The sequence below is a fragment of the Rhinoderma darwinii genome, chromosome 2 (assembly GCF_050947455.1).
Source record: "Rhinoderma darwinii isolate aRhiDar2 chromosome 2, aRhiDar2.hap1, whole genome shotgun sequence".
Taxonomy (NCBI): Eukaryota; Metazoa; Chordata; class Amphibia; order Anura; family Rhinodermatidae; genus Rhinoderma; species Rhinoderma darwinii.
In genome coordinates, this window is record NC_134688.1 from 129,121,967 (window position 1) to 129,149,236 (window position 27,270).

General features: G+C 42.5%; 1 protein-coding gene across 3 annotated transcripts in view; it reads left to right on the top strand.

The window, feature by feature from the left end:
• The window catches only part of VWA8 (von Willebrand factor A domain containing 8), a 458,876-nt gene that overhangs the window by 395,267 nt on the left and 36,339 nt on the right, over positions 1-27,270 (top strand). Inside the window, exon 39 of one of the 3 annotated variants that reach the window (XM_075852289.1) lies at positions 7,009-7,094. The exons of the other annotated variants lie outside the window; for them this stretch is intronic. Within the exon in view, the coding sequence (XP_075708404.1) occupies positions 7,009-7,050 (42 nt within the window). The 3' untranslated portion in view covers positions 7,051-7,094. Of the gene's footprint in view, positions 1-7,008; positions 7,095-27,270 lie in introns of those variants that run through there. 3 annotated transcript variants of the gene reach the window in all.

Below are 27,270 nucleotides of genomic sequence, written 5' to 3' on the forward strand. Positions count from 1 at the left end.
GCTTGACAATACCCCATAGATTCTCTATGGGGTTTAGGTCAGACGAATTTGCTGGCGAATCAAGCACAGTGATACTGTGGTTATTAAACCAGGTATTGGTACTTGTGCTTGAAAATTTCCTGCTAGACGGCTGCTTTGACTCTGGACTTGATATAACACAGTGGACCAACACTGCTGCTCAGTGGTCCAAAGTTCTGTTTTCAGATGAAAGTAAATTTTGCATTTCATTTGGAAAAAAAGGTTCCAGAATCTGGAGGAAGAGTGGAGAGGCATCAATCCAAGTTGCTTGCGGTCCAGTGTGAAGTTTCCACAGTCAGTGATGGTTTGGGGAGCCATGTCCTCTGCTGGTGTTGGTCCACTGTGTTATATCAAGTCCAGAGTCAACGCAGCCGTCTACCAGGAAATTTTAGAGAAATTTTCATGCTTCCCTCTGCGGACAAGCTTTATGGAGATGCTGGTTTCATTTTCCAGCAGAACTTGGCACCTGCCCACACTGCCAAAAGTACCAATACCTGGTTTAATAACCACAGTATCACTGTGCTTGATTGGCCAGCAAACTCGCCTGACCTAAACCCCATAGAGAATCTATAGGGTATTATCAAGAGGAAGATGAGACACCAGACCCAACAATGCAGACAAGCTGAAGGCTGCCATCAAAGCAACCTGGGCTTCCATAACACCTCAGCAGTGCCACAGGCTGATCGCCTCCATGCCACGCCGCATTGATGCAGAAATTCATGCAAAAGGAGCCCTGACCAAGTATTGAGTGCAGCTACTGTACATACTTTTCAGTAGGCCAACATTTTGGTATTAAAAATCATTTTTGAAATTGGGCTTATATAATATTCTAATTTTCTGAGATACAAAATTTTGGGTTTTCATTAACGGTTACCATAATCATCAACATTAAAAGAAAAAAATGCTGGAAATAGATCACTCTGTGTGTAATGAATCTATATGATATAGGAGTTTCACTTTGAATTAAATTACTGAAACTTTTTGGTAATATTCTAATTCATTGAAAAGGACTAGTGTATTGGCCCTCTTCTTTGAGAAGACCACACTAAAGAAGACCAGTTTTAACTGCAAATTTGTGTGGTTGTCTCAAGAATTTTCACTGTACATTACCCTACATTGTTTTATGATTCGTGGGTCACAGTCTGTATTATAGTCGAGAGCTGCATTCACAACTTTGCACAATTTTACACTGAGCACTGAGTAATCTGATATGAAAAAAAAACTAAGTAAGGTCTTACTGCAATTGACCATGACTCCAGCACATCTCCATAGTCAGGGGGTGTACCCATCCACTTTATATGTGATCTTGGCAGCTCCCATTCGCCCCACAGTTGTCTTGCGGTATTAGTCTGATAACATGATGTTACAATCAAAGCACTTGCATGTCTTTCTCCTGATGAAAATCTTCTTATGGTGACTGAGTCTTGGCAGGCACCAGATGTAACTTGAGAGTTGAGGGATGCGAGGCAGGTGGCCAAGAAATGTCCAAGTGGTTTGAATTGTGGCTAAGATTAATTTTTTCAGAATGAAAACACAGGATAAGCATTGGTTGACTAACATGATTATGTATCATACAGCATTGATACAAGTTTACAGCTGGGACAGCATCTGTTTTATTTAAAGACCATGGGTAACATGAAATTAAATGTTATGTAGGCATCAATGGTACACTAAGGCCCCATGCACACGACCGTGTTCGGTCCGTGACATACGGGCCGCATTTCCTGGACCGAACACACTGCAGGGAGCCGGGCTCCTAGCATCATACTTATCTATGACGCTAGGTGTCACTGCCTCGCTGCGGAACTACCATCCTATACTGAAAACATGATTACAGTACGGGACAGTTTTCCCGCCCGAGTCAGTGACTCCTGGCATCGTACATAACTATGATGCTAGGAGCCCGGCTCCCTGCACTGTGTTCGGTCTGGGACATGAGGCCGACATGCGGACCGCATATCACGCACCGAACACGCTCGAGTGCATGGGGCCTAAGGTAAATTTTGCCCCAAATTTATAATTTGTATACAGTCTTATGGTGGTCTAAATTTTGTTTATTTCATATTGCTGCACAACTAGCTGCCAACTCAAGGCTTTGTGGAAGTCCTTCTTTATTGATTAAGGGCATGTATTACATGGTCACCCATTGACTACAGTGGACACCATGTAATTCTGCATCAAATGTGTACATGCGAGCAGAACTAGTTCATGTAGATAGATCACTGCGATCAGCGCACCATAGTGGAACCTGCCTCAATAAACACAACCCCTTTAAATGGAATGTATCATCAGGTAACATATTACTTGAATCAGGTTTGGTGCTGGTTTTTTTTCATGTGACTATCCATATAAAAAAAAAATCTTGAAATATTACAGTTTTCACACTGGCCACTAGGTCATCTATACTATATTGACAAAAGTATTGGGACACACCTCGTAATCACTGAATTCAGGTGTTTAATTTAGTCCTATTGCCATAGGTTAACCACCTAGCCATACAGTCTGCCTTTACAAACCCTTGTGAAAGAATGGGTCGTTCTATACATCTCACTGAATTTGAGTGTGGTAGGACTGTAATAGGATGCCACAGTTTCAAAAAGTCAGTTTGTTAAATTTCTTTCCTCTTAGATATTCCACGATCAACTTTGAGTGGTATTATTGTAAAGGCAAGTGTTTAGGAACCACAGTAACTCAACCACCTGCTGGGGCATTTACATCAGCACAAAAACTGTGCCCAGAAGCTTCACGGCATGGGTTTCTATTGCCGAGCAGCTGCATGCAAGCCTTACATCACCAAGCACAATGCCAAGCGTCGGGTGGAGTGGTGTAAAGAACGTTGCCACTGGACTCTAGAGCAATGGACATGTGTTCTGTGGATTGACGAATCACACTTCTCTATCTTGTAGTCTGATAAGTGAGTCTAGGTTTGGCGAACGCCAGGAGAATGTCACCTGCCTGACTGCATTGTGCCGAATTTAAAGTTTGGTGAAGGAGGGATTATGCTATGGGGTTGTTTTTCAGGGATTGGCCTAGACACCTTCGTTCCAGTGAAGGGAAATCTTAATGCTTCAGCAAACCAAGACGTTTTAGACATTTGTATGCTTCCAACTTTAAGGAAAAACTTGTGCTTGGTGATGTAAGGCCCTTTTCTGTTCCAGCATTACTGTACCCCAGTGCACAAAGCAACGACCATAAAATCATGATTGTGTTATTTTGGTGCAGAAGAACTTGACTGGCCTGCACAGAGCCCTAACCTCAACCATATCAAACTCCTTTTGTATGAAGTTGAACGGAGATTGCGAGCCAAGCTCTCTCGTCCAACATCAGTGTCTGACCTCACAAATGATGTTCTGGATAAATGGGCAAAAATTCCCACAGACCCAGAAGAGTGGAAACTGTTTTAGCTGCAACGGTGGGACCAACTACATAATAATGCCTATGGATTTAGAATGAAATGTCATAAAAGCTCCTGTAGGTGTAATGTGTAGGTGTTACAATACAATATAGTGTACATAAAGTTAACATTTCTTGATTTCTGAAGCTCAATTGTCAGGTTTGCTGTGTAGACTTGGACAGGGTCAGCAGAGAGTGGGGGATTTAATGACCCCTCTATTGTATTGCTGAAGACCTAGATAAGGCAGAATAGTAACATTATACACACAAAGAAGGCTATGTATGCTGCTACCCTATCACTCCCTGGTCTCTGGGGAAGCGGCTCTGCGCCATCACTTCTTTTAACTGCATACCTCCCAACTGTCCCGAGTCCGGCGGGACAGTCCAGGTTTCTCACCGCAGTCCCGGGCAGTCTGAAAAATGTCCCGCTGGGTGCTGCAGCTGTATCAAAACAGCTGATCGCTGCTGACAGGCGCCCTGCATGCTAGACGACTGCAGCAGCGATCAAAAGAAGGCAGGAGTCTTGCGGCTGTGTTCTCACTGGGATCGATGCCGGCACAGGAGTGGACCAGTCCAGTTACTTGTCCGGTCATCTGACCTCACCGGGGGGCTGTTTCTGGAGCGATCTACAGGGGGGCAATGTGTGGAGCTATCTACAGGGGGGGCTGTATCTGGAGCTATCTGCAGGGGGGCTGTGTCTGGCACTATGTATAGGGGGGCTGTGTGGAGCAATCTACAGGGGGGCTGTGTGTGGCGCTATCTACAGGGGGGGCTGTGTCTGGCGCTATGTACAGGGGGGCTGTGTGTCTGGCGCTATGTACAGGGGGGCTGTGTGTGGAGCAATCTACAGGGGGGCTGTGTGTGGCGCTATGTACAGGGGGGCTGTGTGCGGAGCAATCTGCAGGGGGGCTGTGTGTGGAGCTATCTACAGGGGGGCTGTGTCTGGCGCTATGTACAGGGGGGCTGTGTGTGGAGCAATCTACAGGGGGGTTCTGGTGGATGATTTTTTTACATTGACCGGTAGCAGAGTTACACAAGTGGAAAAAAAAAATCCCCATCATGTAACTCTGCTGCCTGTCAATTGAAAAGTCATCCACCACAGGGTCTCCCTCGTGACTTTCATTGTTCTCAGCCTTTTGGTTTGTCCTGCAGCTGTTATTAGCAGAAGGATCTGGCCGTGATTTTATGTGTTAATGCGGGATATTGGGAGTGGTTAGGGGGGTGGCTTAAAATGTCCCTCTTTTCCGAATTCAAAAGTTGGGAGATATGTTAACTGTAATATTCTATGACATTTCTCTTGTGACTCTCATTTACTTTATTACAGCTCATACACCATGCAGCACTGTCTATACAGACTAAGGCCGTATTTAGACAAGCATTGTAAAACTCATCTGTGTTTTTTCCGGGTAAAACTGATTATTTTACATCAGAGTTTAATTAGTTTTGTGTCAGAGTACATTCCGTGAGTCTGATTATAAGCAGCTGTCACATTTTCTGGTTTTCTTTTCTTTTTACTCGCTCGCGCTCCCCTGAAATTAGTCCCGTTAGCTTCCGTGACCTGTATGACTAGATTGTCAAGGGAGCGGTCTCCAGCGCTCATTATCAATCTCAGTCATAAACACTGAGCGCTGGAGACTGCCCACTTAACAGTCTACCCGTACAGGTCACAGAAACTAATGGCACCAATTGCATGGGAACAAAGGCAGCTAGAAAGAAAAGAAAACCTGTGCCACACTCGGCCACTAAGCTACCCACCTGGCTTTAGATGTCATAGGTCCTCTCTAACATCAGTAAGCAGCAAGTTTTCACATCCGTCTAAAAAACGAATGTGCGAATTTTTCATACGTGAACATTGCTTGTCTGAATAGGCCCTAAAGAGGAAAAAAGTGTGTGCCTCCTATATGGCTGCCCCAGGAAATCTATTAAAAAATAAGTAGTAACAGCATTTTTTAAAAAATCCAAACGCATTATTTCTATTTTATATACTTACATCTAAAAATTTAAGAAAACACATAAGATGTTCTCCTTAAGCATTCAAAATGTATTTTAACACATTTGAAAGTTCTGTTCTCCATTCATACACCCTTGGACCTGGCACTAGGATAAACCCTGAAAATTTGTATTACATGCATGATTTCAGAGAATTAGACATGAACAATATCAGACTATTTGCCCAAGCATAGCAATATCATAATATGAATGGACAGCCTCGGCTCTTGGTTGCAGGATAAATATTAGTATAGAGCTTGTGCGACATTTAAAAAGTAAATCACAGACATCGTTCAGATTAATGAATTTTCACTTATTGCCAGAACCTCTACTTACAACGGTATTTCTACGTGTGCCCCTTTGTGTGCCCACATCTGTTAATCCCATCTTCCCGTATCATTTTAATGAATAACTTTCTTTGATCACAGTTTCATTTAATTATTTTTGGGAATAAAGGTAAAGTGCCAGCAGCGGGAGAGGTGCATGTTGCTCATGAATATCAAGAGGAATAAAGGAAAAGTAAAACATTTCAAGCATGTACAGTAATCGTATTATTTACAGTGCACCTAGCAATTGCGCTGCACCTGGCAGATGATGTGGGCATTTTATAATGAGCGGTGCCCGATCCTCAAAGCAACTCTTAGCTAATCATTTGTCCTCAAATACAATAACATAGTGATCCTATAATCAAATAGCAAATCCTGTGCGGAATGTGCTGCCGGCTTAACACTGTCACTGCCAGAAAGGCTTCCTACACAAAACCATAGGCATGTGCTCCATAGCTCCCCAGCCATAAAAGGATCACATCCATAACCAAAACAAGCCCTGCATCTCTTCATGAAACCCAGAATACAAAGGTCCCTTTTTCATGAAAAGTAAACAGCCTCAGGGTCTTTCATCCAAAATCATTTGACAAGCCCCCCTCGGTGTAATTTAGTGCAATTAAATTCATAGTTTACCAGTCATAAAATAATTCAGCCTCTTACTGTAAATGTAATGTTTATATTAACCACATTGATTTATTGCGATTTTTCCTGTAATACTGAGTGCAGCTATAGGACATCAGACGGCTACTGGCAGCCCTGCTTTTATCCCTGTAAAATCTATTACATTGCAGCTTGGCTTGAGAGACGTACTATAGTTCAGAAGTTACTCGACTACTATGAACAGAAATATCTAATATCTATGGCCACCTTTATATTAATGACAAGACATATGATGATAGCTTGCCAAATTGCAAGACCGAAATACTACACCTGAAGACTAAAATATGTTTTTCCGTAGAAGATAGTTTAAGATTAACAAGGCCAATACATGGCTGGTTAACCTAGTAAAACGTTAACTGCTTTGTGCCCCCTGCAGATTTTTCATTAAATGTAATAAAAACTTCAGAGCATTGAAAGAAAATGTCTAGACTGCTGGTAATAAATTAATATCACTTAAGAATAGTGTAAATTGAGAATTCGTCTAAGCTGCATGTCGTAAAATTGTATTGTTGATTTCATAGTCCAAATCGACATAAAGAGAATGATAATAATTAACATGCGTAATGATGACCATGGATGTAAAAATGTGACCAACACCAGGAACCTTCTAACTTTTTGACAGGAAGGAGCCACAAGTGAAAATATATTTCCCATGTTACTGTAACGTCTATAGCTGCATCCCGTCATTCTGACTTACCTCTGATGGCCGTGGCAATGGAGGTGTGAGTGCTCAGCGGCATCTCCCTCCTGAGAGACGCCGGCACTCACTTCCTGCTTCTGTGACTGTCTGCCGCAGGGCGCGCATCCTTAAAGAGCCAGTGCACGCATAATTTCAGGAAGTCTGCAATCAGTCCAGAATGCTGCTGGACTATAAAAAGGGCTCTGCCCTCTTGATCTTCGCCTGAGCGTTGTTGTGTACCTAAAGTTTGTCTTGCAAATGGTCTCCTAGTGTTTCCCAGTTCCCAGTGTTACCCGTTCCTGCTGCCTGTACCCTGTATCCTGTGCTACCCTGCCTCCATGCCATCTAGAGTTGAAGTCGAGTTGTGTCTTCCGCTGCCTCTACTGCGTCACACTGTCTACTGCCGGAGCCTTATCTTCAGCCTGAATCACCGCTACTGTCTACATTGCCTCAGGTACCCCTCCTGGACTATAGCCTTTGTATTGTACCTGTTTGGCCAGCTGCTATTCCGCTTCGCGGTTCAGCCCAGTGGGTCCACACCCCACGCCGTTACAGTTACATTGTTCATATTGTGGGAAATATTGCTAATTTCATTTGCCCCTATGTGTTTTTCTCGGGTGATAATAAAAAACTACAATAATGTGTAATGACTGATAGTTTTCACTTCAATAGATGCAACAATTATGGTTATTAAAAAATTTGTCAAATTGTTAAGAAATCTAGATAAGTCTATGGCCGGTTTCACAAAAAAAGTTTGCATTGTACTATTATGTCTAACATTGCATCCTTTTCGCACACTTTTAGCAGCAGGGGAGTACACAAGAACCGTGCTCTGGGGCCCCTTTTAACCGCTTCCCGACCGCCCACTGTATATTCACGTCGGCACTTGCTGGGCTCTGTGCAGTGCCGACGTGAATTCACGGTGGGTGTTAAAAGCGCGATCCGGGTGTCTCAGAGTAGCGCTGACACCCGGATCGCGCTGTTATCACCTACCTCTGTTCCCGGAGATATGATCGGGACCTGATTAGTTCAGGTCCCGGTCATGTGATCGCAGGGAAAGTGTGTTGTAGCAACGAACTGGAAAGTTTGTTGCTATAACAAACTGGAAAGTTTGTTGCTACAACAAACTTTCCCGGGGACCGATTGCTGGTGCTGCAGTCGGTTACAAGGCAGAACCGGGGGCCATATAACGGCCCCCGGGTCTGCCATGCACAGCAGCCTATGAGAACCAGCCGGATGCTGGTTCTCATAAGCTTCCTGTCAGTGTGACTCTCAGCGTCACACTGACAGTTTATAATACGTTACACTACCTAGGTAGTGTAATGTATTATAGCAGCGATCAGTGCTGCCAGGCTTCAAGTAAAACAAGTAAAAAGTAAAAAATAAAGTAATAAAAAAGTTTTAGAAAAGTGTAAAAACAAGTTCTGAAAGTTACAAAAAAAAAATGCTTTTTTTCCTATAATAAGTCTTTTATTATAGGAAAAAAATGAAAATGTTAAAAAAAAGTACACATATTTGGTATCACCGCGTTCGTAACGACCCCAACTATAAAACTATAATATTATTTTTCCCGCACGGTGAACACCGCAAAAAAAATAATTAAAAAACAATGTCAGAATCACTTTTTTTGGGTCATCAACCCTCCCAAAATATAGAATAAAAAGTGATCAAAAAGTCGCATGTACCCCAAAATAGTACCAATAAAAACTACAACCCGTCCCGCAAAAAACAAGCCCTTACACCGCTTTTTTGACGGAAAAATATAAAATTATGGCTCTCAGAATATGGTGACACAAAAAATAAATAATTTTATCAAAGTGATTTTATTGCGCAAACGCAGCAAAACATAAAAAAACTATATACATATGGTATCGCCGTAATCGTACCGACCCGCAGAATAAAGTAAAATGTCATTTATACCGCACGGTGAATACTGTAAAAAAAAAAATACAAAAAACATTGTTAGAATTTATGTTTTTGTCACTTTGCTTCCAAAAAAATCTAATAAAAAGTGCTAAAAAAAAATCACATGTACCCTAAAATGGTACTAATGAAAAGTACAGATTGTCCCGCAACAAATAAGCCCTCACACAGCTCCGTTGGAGAAAAAATAAAAAAGTTCTGGCTCTCAGAATATGGCGATGCAAAATGTGCAGTGTTCCAAAAGCAGATGAGATCGGGCGACCATTTATCAGTGTGACACCGGCCACATATCTGCGAATTATTATTTATGTACCCCATTATTATACCCTCTTATTATGCCCTGATGTACCCCGCACAGATTACATATACCCCCACATCATAAACTGAAATACCAGCAAAACCCCAAACAGAACAGTTACCAAGCAAAATCTGCGCTCCAAAAGCCAAATGGTGTTCCCTCCCTTCTGAGCCCCACAGCGTGCCCAAACACCAGCTTACGTCCACATATATGACATTTTATATCCGGGAGAACCCGCTCAACATTGTATGAGGTATTTGTCTTCAGTGGCACAAACTGGGCACAACGTATTGTGCATTAAAATGGCATGTCAGTGGAAAATTTAAATTTTCACTTTGCACCATCCACTGCGCATTAACGCCTTGGCGCACCACGACTTAATAGCATGTCGTGGTGCGAGGGGTTATATATGGAGTGGACTGACGCGCTGCGCCCGCTCCATATTCTGCAGCTGTCAGCTGTGTATTACATCTGACACCCGGGACTAACGGACAGGAACAGCGATCGCGCTGTTACAGGAGCCTGTAAAATGACATTATACTGCAATACATTAGTATTGCAGTGTATTGTACCAGCGACCTAATGATCGCTCGTTCCAGTCCCCTAAAGGGACTTTTGGGAGGTTTCCACTGTTTTGGTACCTCAGGGGCTTTGCATATGCGACATGACACCCGAAAACCAGTCCAGCTAAATTTGTGCTCCAAAAGCCAAATATTGTTCCTTCCCTCCTGAGTCCTGCCGTGGGTCCAAACAGCAGTTTATTACCACATATGGCGTATTGCTGTAATCAGGACAAATTGCTTTACAAATTTTGGGGTAATTTTTCTCCTTTATTCATTGTAAAAATGAAACATTTCTATGTTTTTTCAGAAAAAAGTAGATTTTCATTTTCACGGCCTAATTCCACTAAATTCAGAAAAAAAACTGTGGGGTCAAAATGCTAACTATACCCCTAGAACAATTCCTTGAGGGGTGTAGTCTTCAAAATGGGGTCAGTTTTGGGGGGATTCCACTGTTTTGCTTACTCCAGGGCGTTGCAAACGCGACATGGCACTGAAAACCAATCCAGCAAAATCTGCGCTTCAAAATACAAATGGCGCTCCTTCCCTTCTGAGCTCTGCCGTGGGTCCAAACAGCAGTTTAGTACCACATATGGGGTATTTAAACTGCTGTTTGGACCCACGGCAGAGCTCAGAAGGGAGGGAGCGCCATTTGGATTTTGAAGCGCAGATTTTGCTGGATTGGTTTTCAGTGCCATGTCGCGTTTGCAACGCCCTGGAGGGAGCAAAACGGTGGAAACCCCCCAAAACTGACCCCATTTTGTAGACTACACCCCTCAAGGACTGTTTCTAGGGTATAGTTAGCATTTTGACCCCACAGTTTTTTTGCTGAATCTAGTGGAATTAGGCCGTGAAAGTGAAAATCTACTTTTTTCTGAAAAAACATAGAAATGTTTAATTTTTACAATGAATAAAGGAGAAAAATCACCCCAAAATTTGTAAAGCAATTTGTCCCGATTACAGCAATACACCATATGTGGTAATAAACTGCTGTTTGGACCCACGGCAGGACTCAGAATTGAAGGAACAATATTTTGCTTTTGGAGCTCAAATTTAGCTGGAATGGTTTTCGGGTGTCATGTCGCATTTGCAAAGCCCCTGAGCTACCAAAACAGTGGAAACCTCCCAAAGGTCCCTTTAGGGGACTGGAACGAGCGATCATTAGGTCGCTGGTACAATACACTGCAGTACTAATGTATTGCAGTATAATATAATTTTTACAGGATCCTGTAACAGCGCGATCGCTGTTCCTGTCCATTAGTCCCAGGTGTCAGCTGTAATACACAGCGGACACCTGCAGAATATGGCGCGGGCGCAGCGCATGAGCCCGCTCCATATATAACCCCACTTAATAGCATGTCGTGGTGCGCGAAGGCGTTAATGCACAGCGGATGGTGCAAAGTGAAAATTTTAATTTTCCACTGATATGCCATTTTAACGCACAATATGTTGTGCCCAGTTTGTGCCACTGAAGACAAATACCTCATACAATGTTGAGCGGGTTCTCCCGGATACAAAATATCATATATGTGGACGTAAGCTGGTGTTTGGGCACGCTGTGGGGCTCAGAAGGGAGGGAGCGCCATTTGGCTTTTGGAGCGCAGAGTTTGCTTGGTAACTGTTCTGTTTGGGGTTTTGCTGGTATTTTAGTTTATGATGTGGGGGTATGTGTAAATTGGGCAGAGTAAATCAGGACATAATAAGAGGGTATAATAATTCGGTAAATAAATAATAATCCGCAGATATGTGGCCAATGTCGCACTGATAAATGGCGCCCGATCTTATCCGTTTTTGGACACTGCACAATTTCAGTCGCTATATTCTGAGAGCCAGAACTTTTTTTATTCTTCACCGGAGCCGTGCGAGGACTTTTGTTGCGGGACAATCTGCAGTTTTCATTGGTACCATTTTAGGGTACATGTGATTTTTTTTATCACTTTTTATTAGATTTTTTTGGCAAGCAAAGTGACAAAAAAACAAATTATGACAATGTTTTTTGTCCTTTTTTTTTTTACACTTTTCACCGTGCGCTATAAATGACATTTTACTTTATTCTGCGGGTCGATACGATTACGGCGATACCAGATGTATATATTTTTTTTTATGTTTTGTGGCATTTGCACATTAAAATCGCTTTTCGATAAAATTATTTATTTTTTGTGTCACCCTATTCTGAGAGCTATAACTTTTTTATTTTTCAGTCAAAAAAGCTGTGTAAGGGCTTGTTTTTTGCGGGACGGGTTTTCGTTTTTATTGGTACTATTTTAGGGTACATGCGACTTTTTGATCACTTTTTATTCTATATTATTGGAGGGTCGATGACCAAAAAAATTGTGATTCTGACATTGTTTTTTAATTATTTTTTTGCGCTGTCCACCGTGCGGGAAAAATAATATTATAGTTTTATAGTTTGGGTCGTTACGAACGCGGTGATACCAAATATGTGTACTTTTTTTTAACATTTTTCATTTTTTTCCTATAATAAAAGACTTATTATAGGAAAAAAAGCATTTTTTGTTTTGGTAACTTTTATAACGTGTTTTTACACTTTTATAAAACATTTTTATTACTTTATTTTTACTTGTTTTACTTGAAGACTGGCAGCACTGATTGCTGCTATAATACATTACACTACCTAGGTATTCATCCAGTGAAACACATATAAAAACCACGTATATTTACTATTGCACAGTGAATAAAAAAAAAAACACTACCTAGGTAGTGTATCATATTATAAACTGTCAGTGTGACGCTGAGAGTCACACTGACAGGAAGCTTATGAGGACCGGCCTCCGGCTGGTTCTCATAGGCTGCCGTGCATGGCAGACCCGGGGGCCGTTGTGTGGCCCCCGGTTCTGCCTTGTAACCGACTGCAGCACCCGCAATCGGTCCCCGGGAAAGTTTGTTGTAGCAACAAACTTTCCAGTTTGTTGTAGTAACAAACTTTCCAGTTCGTTGCTACAACAAGCTTTCCCTGCGATCACATGACTGGGACTTGAACCAATTAGGTCCCGGTCATGTCTCCGGGACCAGAGGCAGGGGTTAACAATGCGATCCGGGTGTCAGCGCTACTCTGAGACACCCGGATCGCGATTTTAACACCCACCGTGAATTCACGTCGGCGCTGCACAGAGCCCAGCAAATGCCGGCGTGAATATACAGTGGGCGATCGGGAAGCGGTTAAAGTGTAAACACAGCCTGTACTCTGTGCATGTCTACCTAATGAGCTGGTGGTGACGCATTCTCAGTCACTTTCCCCACAGCCTGTACTCTGCATAGTGATCCTCTGTTCACTGCAGACCAACCTATAGAAATCCCTTTTTGAAGATAATCCATGTCCGAAATCTGCAGCTGAATCTGCATTGAAATTCATTATGAAATCTGCTGTGCGATCGTTATGCCATGCAGATTTTTTCTGGTGCATTAAAATGCCCAATTTGCATGCATTTTTGGTGAAATTGTTTTAAATGCTGTCCGCAGAATTAGACTAAGGCCAGAAAAAAAGGTAATGAACACATGCCCTCTGCCCTGTATGATTTATTGTCCAGGAAAAGAATCACAACAGATGTAGTTTTGAATAGAATTATTTTGTATGTTACGTGGGATTAGGGCCTGTTCACATCAGCGTTGTCTTTCCATTTAGGGATTTCGTCTAAGCGTCTAACCCCTCAACGGAAAGGCAAACGGAAATCATACCTTCCGTTTGAATCACCATTGCTCTCAATGGTGACGGATACTTTGCTAATGGTTTCCATTTGTCATAATTGTCAAAGGGTTCAGTTTTTTTTACGGAATCAATAGCGAAGTCGAAACCATTACGAAAGTATCCGTCACCATTGAGATCACTGGTGATGCAAACGGAAGCTATGGTTTCCGTTTGCCTTTCCGTTGAGGGGTTCACCCAACAGACCCCTCAACGAAAATACAATGCTGATGTGAACAGGCCCTAAATGGGGTTTTACGAATAGGTATTGTTTTTGTTTTTTTTTATAAATATGTATTTTTTTTATTTTCGAGGACACAAAAATAAGCATTGACTGTCTAAGGCCTTATTCACACGACAGTGAAAAAAAATGTCCATTAAAAACTGATCAACTGTCAGTTTTTCATGACCATTTTGCATCAGTATGTCTCTACATTTTCATCCATTTCCAGTCCATCTGTCCGTTTTTAATGGCCATTTGACATCCATTTTGCATCAGTTTTTCATGGCCGTTAAAAAAACTGATGAATTTCATTGGTCAGGCTTTTTTTTGTCCCAGCCCCCTGAAAACATCCAAAGGAAGGTCACATGTTCACCTAGACACTATTTACAGCCTCCCTGTATATGATGCCACACCAGCCTTCCTGTATATGATGCCACACCAGCCTCCCTGTAGATGATGCCACACCAGCCTCCCTGTAGATGATGCCACACCAGCCTCCCTGTATATGATGCCACCCCCCCTGTATATGGTGCCACACCAGCCTCCCTGTAGCTCGTGCCACACCAGCCTCCCTGTAGATCGTGCCACACCAGCCTCCCTGTAGATCGTGCAACACCAGCCTCCCTGTAGATCATTCCACACCAGCCTCCCTGCAGATCATTCCACACTAGCCTCCCTGTAGATCATGCCACACCAGCCTCCCTGTAGATGATGCCACACCAGCCTCCCTGTAGATGATGCCACACCAGCCTCCTTGTAGATGATGCCACACCAGCCTCCCTGTAGATGATGCCACACCAGCCTCCCTGTAGATGATGCCACACCAGCCTCCCTGTAGATGATGCCACACCAGCCTCCCTGTAGATGATGCCACACCAGCCTCCCTGTAGATCGTGCCACACCAGCCTCCCTGTAGATCGTGCCACACCAGCCTCCCTGTAGATCGTGCCACACCAGCCTCCCTGTAGATCGTGCCACACCAGCCTCCTTGTAGATCGTGCCACACCAGCATCCCTGTAGATCGTGCCACACCAGCCTCCCTGTAGATCGTGCCACACCAGCCTCCCTGTAGATCGTGCCACACCAGCCTCCCTGTAGATCGTGCCACACCAGCCTCCCTGTAGATCGTGCCACACCAGCCTCCCTGTAGATCGTGCCACACCAGCCTCCCTGTAGATCGTGCCACACCAGCCTCCCTGTAGATCGTGCCACACCAGCCTCCCTGTAGATCGTGCCACACCAGCCTCCCTGTAGATCGTGCCACACCAGCCTCCCTGTAGATCGTGCCACACCAGCCTCCCTGTAGATCGTGCCACACCAGCCTCCCTGTAGATCGTGCCACACCAGCCTCCCTGTAGATCGTGCCACACCAGCCTCCCTGTAGATGCCACACCAGCCTCCCTGTAGATCGTGCCACACCAGTCTCCCTGTAGATCGTGCCACACCAGCCTCCCTGTAGATCGTGCCACACCAGCCTCCCTGTAGATCGTGCCACACCAGCCTCCCTGTAGATCGTGCCACACCAGCCTCCCTGTAGATCGTGCCACACCAGCCTCCCTGTACATGATGCCACATACTCACGGGTGCAGCGCCGTCTCTTGTCCTCTTCAGGAGTTGTCACTCATCTGCACGAGATCTGGCAAGGCAGCGCGACGGGGCGATGACGTCATCGAGGCGCCTTCAAACCCGTGAAGAGGAGTGACCACACCTAAAGAAGCGCTGCAACAGTGAGTATGCCAACGATAGCCAGCAAGGGAACTAAGGGTATGTTCACACGTAGTCAACCAAAACGTCTGAAAATCCAGAGCTGTTTTCAAGGGAAAACAGACCCTGCTTTTCAGACGTTTTTTACCAACTCGCATTTTTACCAACTCATTTTTTTACCATCTCGTTTTTGGAGCTGTTTTCATTGGAGTCTATGAGAAAACAGCTCCAAAAACGTCTGAAAGAAGTGTCCTGCACTTCTTTTGACGAGGCTGTATTTTTACGAGTAGTCGTTTGACAGCTGTCAAACGACGACGCGTAAATAACAGGTCGTCTGCACAGTACGTCGGCAAACCCATTCAAATGAATGGCCAGATGTTTGCCGACGTATTGCAGCCCTATTTTCAGACGTAAAACGAGGCATAATACGCCTCGTATACGTCTGAAATTTGGCCGTGTGAACATACCCTAATAGTTCCCTTGCCAATCCCCATGTAACAGATCCATTTTTAACGGTTGTTACTTGTATTGACAGCCGTTAAAAACTGATCCATTGACTTCTATGGGGGCCGTCAGGCCTTTAAAACGGCCCAAAAATAGGACATGTCCTATTTTTTGACGGCCATTATTCACAGGCCGTTAAAAAAATGGCCGTGTGAATGCACCCATAGAATATCATTGCTCTGAAAACGGCCGTGTGAAGGCCGTTAAAAGGATCACCATCACACGGCCGTTTTTCACGGTCGTGTAACACCATATTTACAATTTTATGGATTAATCTAAAATGTTTGTCTATCTTGTTAGGCTGGGTTCATACCAGCGTTTGCCATTCCATTTTTCTGCTCCGCCAGAGGAGCAGATCAAGGGAAAAACCGTAAGCGCCGGTTCTGTTGCACCATGGACACCTTCGAACTTTTATGGGTTCTATCGGGGACTCTGTGGTTTTATTCTCGGACGCATCTGCGACAGAGGCCCCTAACAGAGCCTCTAATACAGATGTGAACGAGGTTTAACTTATATATAGAAACACATAAAAACAAAACAAAAAGATAAGACTTATAGTTATAATAGTTATATGAAAGCTTTCTAATCTTTCCTGTTTGAGAAGCTCAATTCTGATCTAGACCAGATTTTTTGTGATGGAATTTCAATTTCCTCATGTCCTATTAATATTGCCCCTCTTCGTTTAGAGGACTATCCCTTACAAAGAGCATTTTTTACTGCAGGTTTGGATGTTCGCCTCAAAGGTTTCACTAGAATTAATAATATGCATTAGATTGCCAGGTATAAAGGTGAAGTCCAGTCACATCTGCTTCGGACTTCCGTTCATGGGTTCTGTCAGACCTTTCCGTTAGGGGAATCCATGAACGGAAACCATAGCTTTCCGTATGCATTACTATTCATTTCAATGGTAATGCTTCCATTGCAAATGGTTTCCGTTTTTCTCTGTTCTGTAAGGTTTCCGTTTTGTTTTTTTTACGGAATAAATAGCGCAGTCGACTATGCTATTGATTCTGACAAATGTATCAATGGTAATACAAACGGAAGCTATGGTTTCCGTTTGCCTGTCACTTGATGGGTCCCTACGACAGAATGGTCTTGCGGAACCCATCATCGGAATCCTAACGCTGATGTGAACACACCCTAATAGTCCATTAATTAAGCTATTACTATTTGCATGAAATAACATGGTCTCCTATTGAACATTCATGTATTTGAAGATCTTTGTTTTGGTATGCTATGTCAGAGGGGGTGTTCATGTTTAGGAGAGATTTCCCAATGTGTTTACAAGCACAGCTGGGGATCCAGAATCCTTGGAATGTGCTCCTTCATAAACCCAACATAAAGTAAGATTATTTTGTTAATAGAGCTACTGTATCTGAATAGGCCCTCTCTGCTTGCCATGGGCATGAAGCCAAGCTATAATCACAAGGATTCTTTTGAGGAATTTTCTACTTTAAATGAAAGCCACGGGAGCTGTTCTGCTCTCACTCCAGTGGTTATGATACCAATGGTTTTTTTTCTATGTCATTGAAATAATAATAATTAATAAAAACAAGGACAGTAATGTTGAATGTTCCAGTGGTTGACAAAGCAATATGTAATTATTAGTCTCATAAAAATGTGACGCAAAATGTGTAGAAGCATTAGCATCAAGTAATGTTTGCAATTTCTAAATTTAATCTCTCTTAGAGGTTATGCACATGCCGAAATGATTTATGTCAGTGCAGTGCAAGGAAATATATGAACTGATACTTGCATAGGTTTCCCTTTGTTCCCTATGTAATTTACTAAAGTGTTTCCCTACAGTTCAAGTCCAGAAAAGGGTATAAAGTGCTGTACAACATTTGAAATGGTGTTGTATTTTCATCTGTATTGAATTATAGTGCCAGATGTCTCATCCAAATACACTATTGAGACTTGACCCAAATTGTGGACAATTGTTGTCCTCTGTATTCTGCTCCTGTCTCTTATAAAGTGTGACATTGTTTATTATCCAAGGCTTCATTTATTCTGATCATTCATTTTTTGCAAAACTTTTGCTGTGATGTTAACCATTTGTTGCCAAAGATTCTGGTAGGTCTGATACTGTTTTTAGATTCTATTTATCTATCTATCTATCTATCTATCTCTCTCTCTCTCTCTCTCTCTCTCTCTCTCTCTCTCTCTCTCTCTCTGTCTGTCTGTCTGTCTGTCTGTCTGTCTGTCTGTCTCTATCTGTCTATCTAGCCAGAGAGATATTCTAAGTAGGATTATCCTTTTAAAATTTTCCCTTATATGTATATGACGCAGCACACAACGACCAGCATCAGGACATGGTGTGCTGCGCCACATAAAATGTTCTAATGATACCTAGCGTCAGAAACTTCTATGCGCTGCGGCATACACATGTGTCAGGGCCTGGGGAAATCTGGGACAGGCCTCCTCGATCACGATCATTACGCCACTGACTGAATCCCATTAAACCTTGCTAAAATGGTGACTTATGGCCCTTTTACACGGGATAATGATTGGGCAAACGAGCGATCATATGAACACTCATTCTCAACCATTTCCCTGTGTAAACAAGGCAACGATCAGCTGATGAACAAGCAAACGCCATGGCTGGCTCGTTGATCGGCGCTCACTGTTACGGCCAAAATTGGCTGGTGTAAAAGGATCCTTACAGTTTGTTGACAGCTACTCTGGCAATTTCAATTATGTGAGGAAGCAGAGGTGGAGGTTCAGAAGGGCCACCCAGAGCAAGCATGACACAAGTACTTTCATTCAGAGCTTTGATCATTGCCTGCTCTTAAATATAGCTCAGAAAATATAGATCAGAAAATTCATTGGGTACGGAACATAACAATAAAAATAAATAAATGAGTGGACAAATATTTATTAGGATTTATTGGCCTTATTTTGCCTCCTGTGGTGTAATATCCTTTAATATTATATATGGATTTTCAAATATACATTTTATAGATATTTTCTATCTTAAAAGTATTGGGGTATAGTAGCAATAACATAACATTGGTTAATGAGAATTAGTCAAAATGTCCATCAAATCTCATTGTCCGTGGCTAAATGTTCCTTTTAGTCTTAGTTTATGATTCGTTCCCTAAATATAGTCTAACTTCTTTATAAAAAGAAATATGATTGCTTATGTAATTATGATGGCTGCTGCCTGATTTTAGTTGTGCTGTAATGGTGTTGTTTACTATGTTATTCACCCACACTTGTCTCATACTATCTTTAGCTGACTCTGTGGGTGGCCAAGAATACATTGTGGTCTGCAAAGGAAAATCATGAGTGGCTGTCTGGAAAGTGCTGAGTGGTTTATGTTTAGTGGAAGTGGCAGCTGAACCTGAATGGGCAGACTTGTCGAATAACTTAGAGCACTCCGTAATCTGCTAAGGACAATTTGTGTGTAGGTGATAAAGATGCACTTGCTCGTATGGTTACGTCATGTTAGGTTTCCACTTTCTCCAAAGATACCTTTAATTTCAAAGAGGAACTATACAATTATTTATCTTAAAGGGGTTTTCTGTGACTAGGGTGATATAAAACTATTAATTGTAATGTCATCATAATAAAATAAGAAGACACCATAAAGTGTTTTTAAAAATCTACTCCAAGGACCCTGGTCCTGAAAAGCCACTGCCACATGTAAACAATACATACAGCACTAGAGACATTGGTTGATAACCTGTCAGTACCCTGGACAACACATTGCCATGGCTGTAATGTTTACATATGGTTGTGTCCTTTCAGTAATGGGGGCACTCGGGTAAAGCTTTACAGAGGGCCTGTCATTAGGTCCTATAAGTTGAACTGGTTAACTGACCTGAATAGCGCGGTTTCCCTGATTCCAGCGCTGTTTGTTTTTCCACCTGGACCCCGTTCCTGAGACATGGCCACTGTTGTGTTGGCTCCCTATATGCTAATTTGCTGCAGTTAGCCAACAGGGTGGCTTCCCTGCCTCTGATGCTGACCAATCAGCGCGATGCAGCTTAAAAGTAGTTCATGCCCTGTTGGCTAACTGCAGCAAATTAGCATAATGGGAGCCAACACAACAGTGGACCACATCTCTGGAACAGAGTAAAAACAACAAAAAAACAGTGCTGGAAACAGGGAGACAGCGCTATTCAGGTCAGTAAACCGGTTCACCCTATATGACCTAGTGACAGGTCCTCTTTGATAACACCCTGTGGTTAAGTATCTTCTTTTCTCATTAGAAGCACATTTTTTTAGTGAGAAGAACAGAAATCTACATTAATACAGGTGACACGAGTAGAGATATGCACGCTGGTACAAATGGCAGCAGTAGAGATTAGAGTGTTTATACTAGTGATAATTGTACGGATACAAGTGACACAGCAGTACTAGTGTCAGCAGTAGAGATATGTCAAATGGTACGATTGATGGGAGCCATAGGTGCATTAACACAAGTGGACAGTAGCTGAGATACACGTACCAGGACCTTTTCACGTACCAGGACCAGGACCGCCAACTGAAAGTGAAATGTCTGCCAGTCCTTGACAAACTTGCTCTGTGCCAGGTCCTTTCCTTGGTTTTTTTCTATGACGCTAGGCAAGTATTGTTTAAATCACTCTCCTTTGACCAATATCAACGACTTGTGATCCCCAAGATCCCTTCATATTCTTTTCCACACAGCTAAATATACAGAAATCACTTTTGGGGACCTAAGTGCTAGGACCCCCAGCGATGCCTTGATCAAAGGGGTCACAGTTTTCAGCTAAGTGCTACTGATCAATTTGAGGAAGCGGCTTTTATTTATTGCTACAATGGTTACTACAGCAAATTTTCACCTTATGCCTAATACACACGGCTGTGCATTTGCGTCTGCAATTTATCCACATTTTTGTGGATAGATTGCGGACCCATTAATTTCTATGGCCCATTGCACACAGCTGTTGTTTTCACGGATCCATGCTGGGGCCACGATTTCGGACCGCAAAAACTCAGGACAAGTCATTTTACAGTCCGGATTTGCGGCTTCATTAAAATTGGTGAATTGTTGTAGATCCATGAGTCCTTATGACACACGAATGCACAACAAGGGATCCATCGTTTTGTGGACCACAAAACCAATATGGTCGTATGCATTAGGCCTTCGTATATTTGTATTTTAGGGAATTGCATTAATAGCAATTACCACATGGAGACAGCCACTCTGCTCTCTCTATTTAGAAAATACTTGTTAACTTTAAACCCCAACCCTCTTGGAATTTGACTCAGGATCGATAAGTGGCTGCCCACATCCTGTGTGTCTGTGTGTGTGTGTGTGTGTGTGTGTGTGTGTGTGTGTGTACCCCTTATTCTTTATACATTAGACTGTAAGCTCTTATGGCAATTCTCTCTCAATGCATCTTCTTCATCCCATGTTTACATTTGTCCTGTTAGGCCAGGGTCACACACACACACACACACATACACACACACACACACACACACACACACACTCACACACAGTTTTGATTCAGTTTTTGTCTCCGTTTTTTGAGCCAAAGCCAGAAGTGGATCTATAAGGAACAGACTGGTGCATCTCCTTTCTTTTGTATTCACTCCTGTGCTTGGCTCAAAAAACGTGGGTAAAAACTGCGCCAAAACTGTGTGTGTGATCTTGGCATTACACTATGATTCAGAGGAGTAACTAGGCTTTCTTTCACATGAATGAAAAATTCAGTATGCCCTCACCCTGTAACTAAATACCCTGGCAAGGCAGAGTAATAAGGGCCATCAATAATGTCTTTACATGTGGAGAAATATAGGTTGTAAAATTCCTGCCTGACTGGTATTGAGAGTCTTAATGAATAGGATGGGGGGCAGTGCTAATTTGTTATGAATGTTTTACCTATAATTTTTTTTTTTTTTTACATTGCACAGCATCACAGAAGATATATAATAATTAGTAATTGTATTTTGGCATTTAACATAGAATATTCAGTACATGAGCACAGAGCAATATGCACGCCTCAACATTAAAATTGCCACACTAAGAAGGGCAAGCCGTAAGATTATGCAAATCGAGGAAGTATTTGGTGTCGCGAAGATCTATAAATGATCGCCTAGCTCCAATCTGTGGCATGTGGGAAGGGCACAAAAAGCCAGATGGAAAGCAAAGTTTTTTAGCCACATGAAGTCTCAAAAATCGGATCCTGTAATGTGGGATGATTGTGCGATTCCTCCTATTCATTGACGTGCCAGTTATCGCCACTTGACGCAAACTGAGAGGAACAGAATCTTTGAACTGAGAGACCTAGCTTTATCACTCCGGCAGATCGCTACGCGCCTAGGCCGAGATGTGAGCACTGTTCAACGTTGCATGTCCCGGAAGTTGGGAGAACAATGACGAATGGGAATAACCGCAAGAGGTGCTTGGAGGCGAACCTCTGCACGGACAGAACATCTGATTAAAAGAATGGCATGTAGTGATCCATTCTGTACTGCAAGTGAAATTAGACGTCACATCCCAAGCCTAGGGCGGCAACAAGTGTCGACACAAACCATCACAAGGCATTTGCATGTCATTGGGCTACGAGCCAGACGTCCAGCTACAGGTGTTCCATTGACCACGTGCCACCGCTCTCAAAAGCTATCACGATGCACAGCAAGATGGCAATAGAGGCTGGAATGGAGGTCTATCCTCTTCACCGATGTGTCCCACTTATGTTTCGGACACAATGATAGCTGGAGATTGGGCTGGAGACCACATAGGCAATGCCATGAAGAAGCCTTCACAAGGGAACATCACACCGGTCCTACTCCCGGGATAATGGTGTGGGTGGCATAATGTACGGTAGCCGAACCACTCCAGTCTTAATTTCAGGTGCACTAACAGCTCGGCGTTACATTGATTTGGCTCTGGAACCAGTGATACAGCCATTTCTCCAAAGTGCCAGGCCGCATATTGCTCGTGCTACTGTGAGCAGCCTGCGTGGCCTAAACGTGCTACCATGGCCTGCAGCATCTCTGGACTTGTCTTCCATCGAGCACATCTGGGACATCATTGGTCGCCATTGCAAAGGGAGCTGCCAGCAGCCAATTGGCATGATTTGCATGCCCAAGTGCATTGTGTGGCATAACATTCCTCGGACAACCATTAATAACCTCATTGATAGCATGCCAAGGCGTGTAAGTGCGTGTATTTCTGCTCGTGGCGCTCATACTCGATACTGAATAAATCAAGATGTTTGGATTATTTTGTTTACATTTTTTTTTATCATTTGCATATCATTAACATGTCTATTGATCCTGCGATTTCCACAATTCCAAAACTTCCTTCTTAGCATTGCAATTTCAATGTTGAGGAGTGTGTATAGCAAACTGATGTGATTTTGTTTCATAGTACGCACAATATTATTATAATACAGTACAGTAGCCAGAATTCAGTGTTTGCATGTGCTAGACATTGTGGAAAGTAGCTAATGTGGGAGGATTTCAAATTGGGCATGACCTGTCCACAAAGCAGGAGAACAGATGAAGAGGATTAGGATCAAAGAAGCCGAGGTTTAGATGAAGGTCTAGATGTTGAGAACGGAGCACAGACCTTTTTTTTTGGTTCACAGCATCGATGATCCAGTCGACCAGTCATTCACATGTGTGCCAACTGAAGCGTGTTGTGAAGTGTCATAAGGGGCAGTTGTCTATTTAATCCTTTAAAATGAGGAAAAAAAAATTGGTGAGAAAAGAATGTATGGAATTGTCCAAATAATAGTATAGTATATAGGAAACATTGCAGTTTTCTAATCAAATGAATACATGTGAGAAAACCTTCCTAAAGCCGATTGTGTCATTTATACCAGTCATTTCCACACAGTATTTAAAGGCTATGTACACCTTTTAGGGTCACTTTTTTTTATTAATTGAAATGCATTTATTTATTGATTTAAAATAATTTTTGGGATTGACTTTAATAAAATAAAAATAAATATGCAGAAGTGAAACTCTGATTTATTAAAAAATAAAAGTCAATTACAAAAATAAGGCGAAGGGGTTATCCTACTACATATATTTATTATTCAATTCCCCGTAAAACATAAAGTACTTTTTTGATGTACATCGTGTACAAATAATATTTGTGTCAAAATCTAACTTGCATTGGTAGCGCTCCACCATCTTTACTGTTGTGTCCGAAATATTTGTTCACCTTCTGCCGGCAGTGGACACACGTGCATTAGCTCTCTCTCTCTCTGCATCACGCGTTGATCTATCAGTGAAGCACTACAGTGTCTTCTCCTAAGCTCTACTACGCTTGCCAGCGGAGAATTCGCGCATTCTTCTACACTGACAAGCGAAGAAAAGTAGTGCGCTACTACAAAGCTCCTTAACCCCTTAGTGACCACTAATACGCCTTTTCACGTGATTCACTACTGGGCTTTAGGCTAGGCTGACGCCTTTTCACGTCAGCCTAGTCTAAGTCCTGCACGGGTCTCCCGTGCAGGCAGGAGCCGGGGCTCTGCTGTCTGATGACAGCTGAGCTCCTGCTCCAACGCCCGCGATCGAAGTTTACTTCGATCGCGGCCGTTTAACCCGTTAAATGCCGCCGTCAATAGCGACCGCGGCATTTAACTTTGTTTACAGAGGGAGTGCGCTCCCTCTGTCACCCATCGGCGGCCCGCGAATGCAATCGCGGGTCTCCGATGGGGTGTCATGGCAGCCGGGGGACTGATAAAAGCCCCCAGGTCTGCCCTGGACATATGCCTGTTAGGACGCGCCGGAGGCACGTCCTAACAGATTGCCTGTCAGATTTACACTGACAGGCAATAATGCTCTGGTATACGAAGTATACCATAGCATTATAGCAGCGATCGGAACATCGCACAGTAAAGTCCCCTAGTGGGACTAATAAAATAAGTAATCAAAGTGAAATAAAGATTATTAATAAAAAGTACAGTAAAAAAATAAATAAAACCATTTTTTTCCATAAAAAGTGGTTTTATTTAGTAAAAGTGTAAAAAAAAAAAAAAGTACACATATGTGGTATCGCCGCGACCGTAATGACTCCATTAATAAAGTTAATATGTAATTTAAACCGCAAAGTGAACACCGTAAAAAAAAAACGCCAAAAACTATGGCGAAATTGCAATTTTTTTCCATTGCCCCCCCAAAAAGTCATAATAAAAATGAATCAATAAGTCCCATGTACCCCAAAACAGTACCATTCAAAACTACGTCTTGTCCCGCAGAAAACAAGCCCAAAAAATCACTACATTGATGGAAAAATAAAAAAATTACGGCTCTTGGAAAGCGACGATGCAAAAACAAATAATTTTAGTTCAAAAGTGTTTTTATTGTGCAAAAGTCGTAAAACATAAAAAAACCTCTACATATGTGGTATCGCCGTAATCGTACCGACCCATAGAATAAAGGTCACATGTTAATTACGTCGCACAGTGAACGGCGTCAATTTAAAAACGCATAGAACAATGGCGGAATTTCAGGTTTTTTTTATAATCCCCCCCAAAAAGGTTAATAAAAGTTAATATAAAAATTATATGTACCCTAAAATGGTGCCATTAAAAAGCACAACTAATCCCGCAAAAAACAAGTCCTCATACATCTATGTAGACGAAAAAATAAAAACGTTATAGCTCTTTGAATGCGACTATAGAAAAACGAATAAAATAGCTTGGTCATTAAGGCCTAAAATGGGCTGGTCACTAAGGGGTTAAAGCCTGAGTAGGCTACAGAAAACTGGTCCGTAAAGCACTCCTGGCATTGCAAGAGGCAGAGAGGCCCGTCCACAGTATGCACACTGGAGAAGAGAAGTGAGTAAATGGTGCAAAATGAGAGAAAAAAAACCAACATTTTCAACAGTGATTTGGGAGGAGGGGAGGCAAAATACTGGTATTTCAAGATACTGTGATAGAGATGTAGACAGATATTCTTTTATTGGACACTTGCCGCCGCAGCCATTTTTTGTTTTTTCGTTTTCTTTCTCCCCACTTTCCAAAAGCCATAACTTTTTATTTTTCCGTCGATATAGTCAGATTGGGGCTTGTTTTTTATTGTACACGTACTATGTAATGCACTGGAAAATATTATGTGGGGGTGGAATGGGGAAAAAACTGTTATTCCTCCAATGTGTCCATTTTCTGAGAGCAATATCTTTTTTTAATTTTCCGTCTATTGAGCGATGTGGGGGCTTGCTTTTTGCAGGATGAGCCGAAGATTTTATTGGTATAATTTTGTGGTGCATAAGGCTTTTTGATCACTTTTTATTCCAATTTTTGTTAGAGATGAGGTGAACAAAAAATAGCAATTGTAGCATTTTTAGTTTTTTGTGTTTTTTGCCGTTTACCGTATTTTAAATACTTTTATATTGTATTAATTCAGACTTTTACAGACGTGGCCATACGAATTGTTTTTCTATTTTTTACATTGCTCTTGGAGGAAAAAGGGAAAGGAGAGTTATTTAAAATTTGGCAGGGCTTAATAGGAGCAAAAAGATGGCAAACCTGGGGGACCCAGGCTGCCATGACAACTATTGGAACCCCGCAATCGCATTGCAAGGGGGCCTCTTTTTCTGATGGCTTAGATGCCTTGTTCGCTATTTACCGGGGCATCTATGGGGTTAAACTAGTGGGATCTGAGTTTTTTCTGATCCCCCAACTTGCAGTGAAGTGTCGACTGTTACATACGGTCAACAACCGCTTAGTACGGAGCGGGCTCAGCCCATGAGCACGCTTTGTACTTTCCCTTGCCGACTACGATGTAACTCTACGTCAAATGTCGGCAAAGGAGTTAAAGCATACCTCCAACCAAAAATAAAAAGTTAATACTATTCCTGACTCTTTCTCTTCTACACTCAGTGCTTTGTGCTCCAGATGCTTTCTTCCGTTTCTCGGACAGGAAATAACTGTTAACAGCTCCTATCATAGTCACAGGGGGGGGGGGGGGCCTCTGCTTTTTTTGTCACCCAAAAACTGCTTATGGTGGCGCTTCCGCTATGGATGTGGCTGAATTACTGAATGGAATGCAGCGCTGTGGCTCCTTAATTCTTAGGATTGGTGGGAGTTATAGCAGTCGGACCCCCACCATTCATAAACTGATGGCTCATCCTAGCGATACTTTATTAGATATAAACTCCCCTGTAAGTAACTAGGTACTCTGCCTTCTTGGCGTTCAATAATACTCAATATAGCTGGGAGAGTGGGACATTACTACGTGAAAAGAAATGTAAGATGTAAAAAAAAACAACTAGTTTTTGCTCAAATTACTGGACATACCCTTTCAAAATGATTGTAAAAGTAATCTAAATACACATCACTGGCGTAGCTATAGGGGT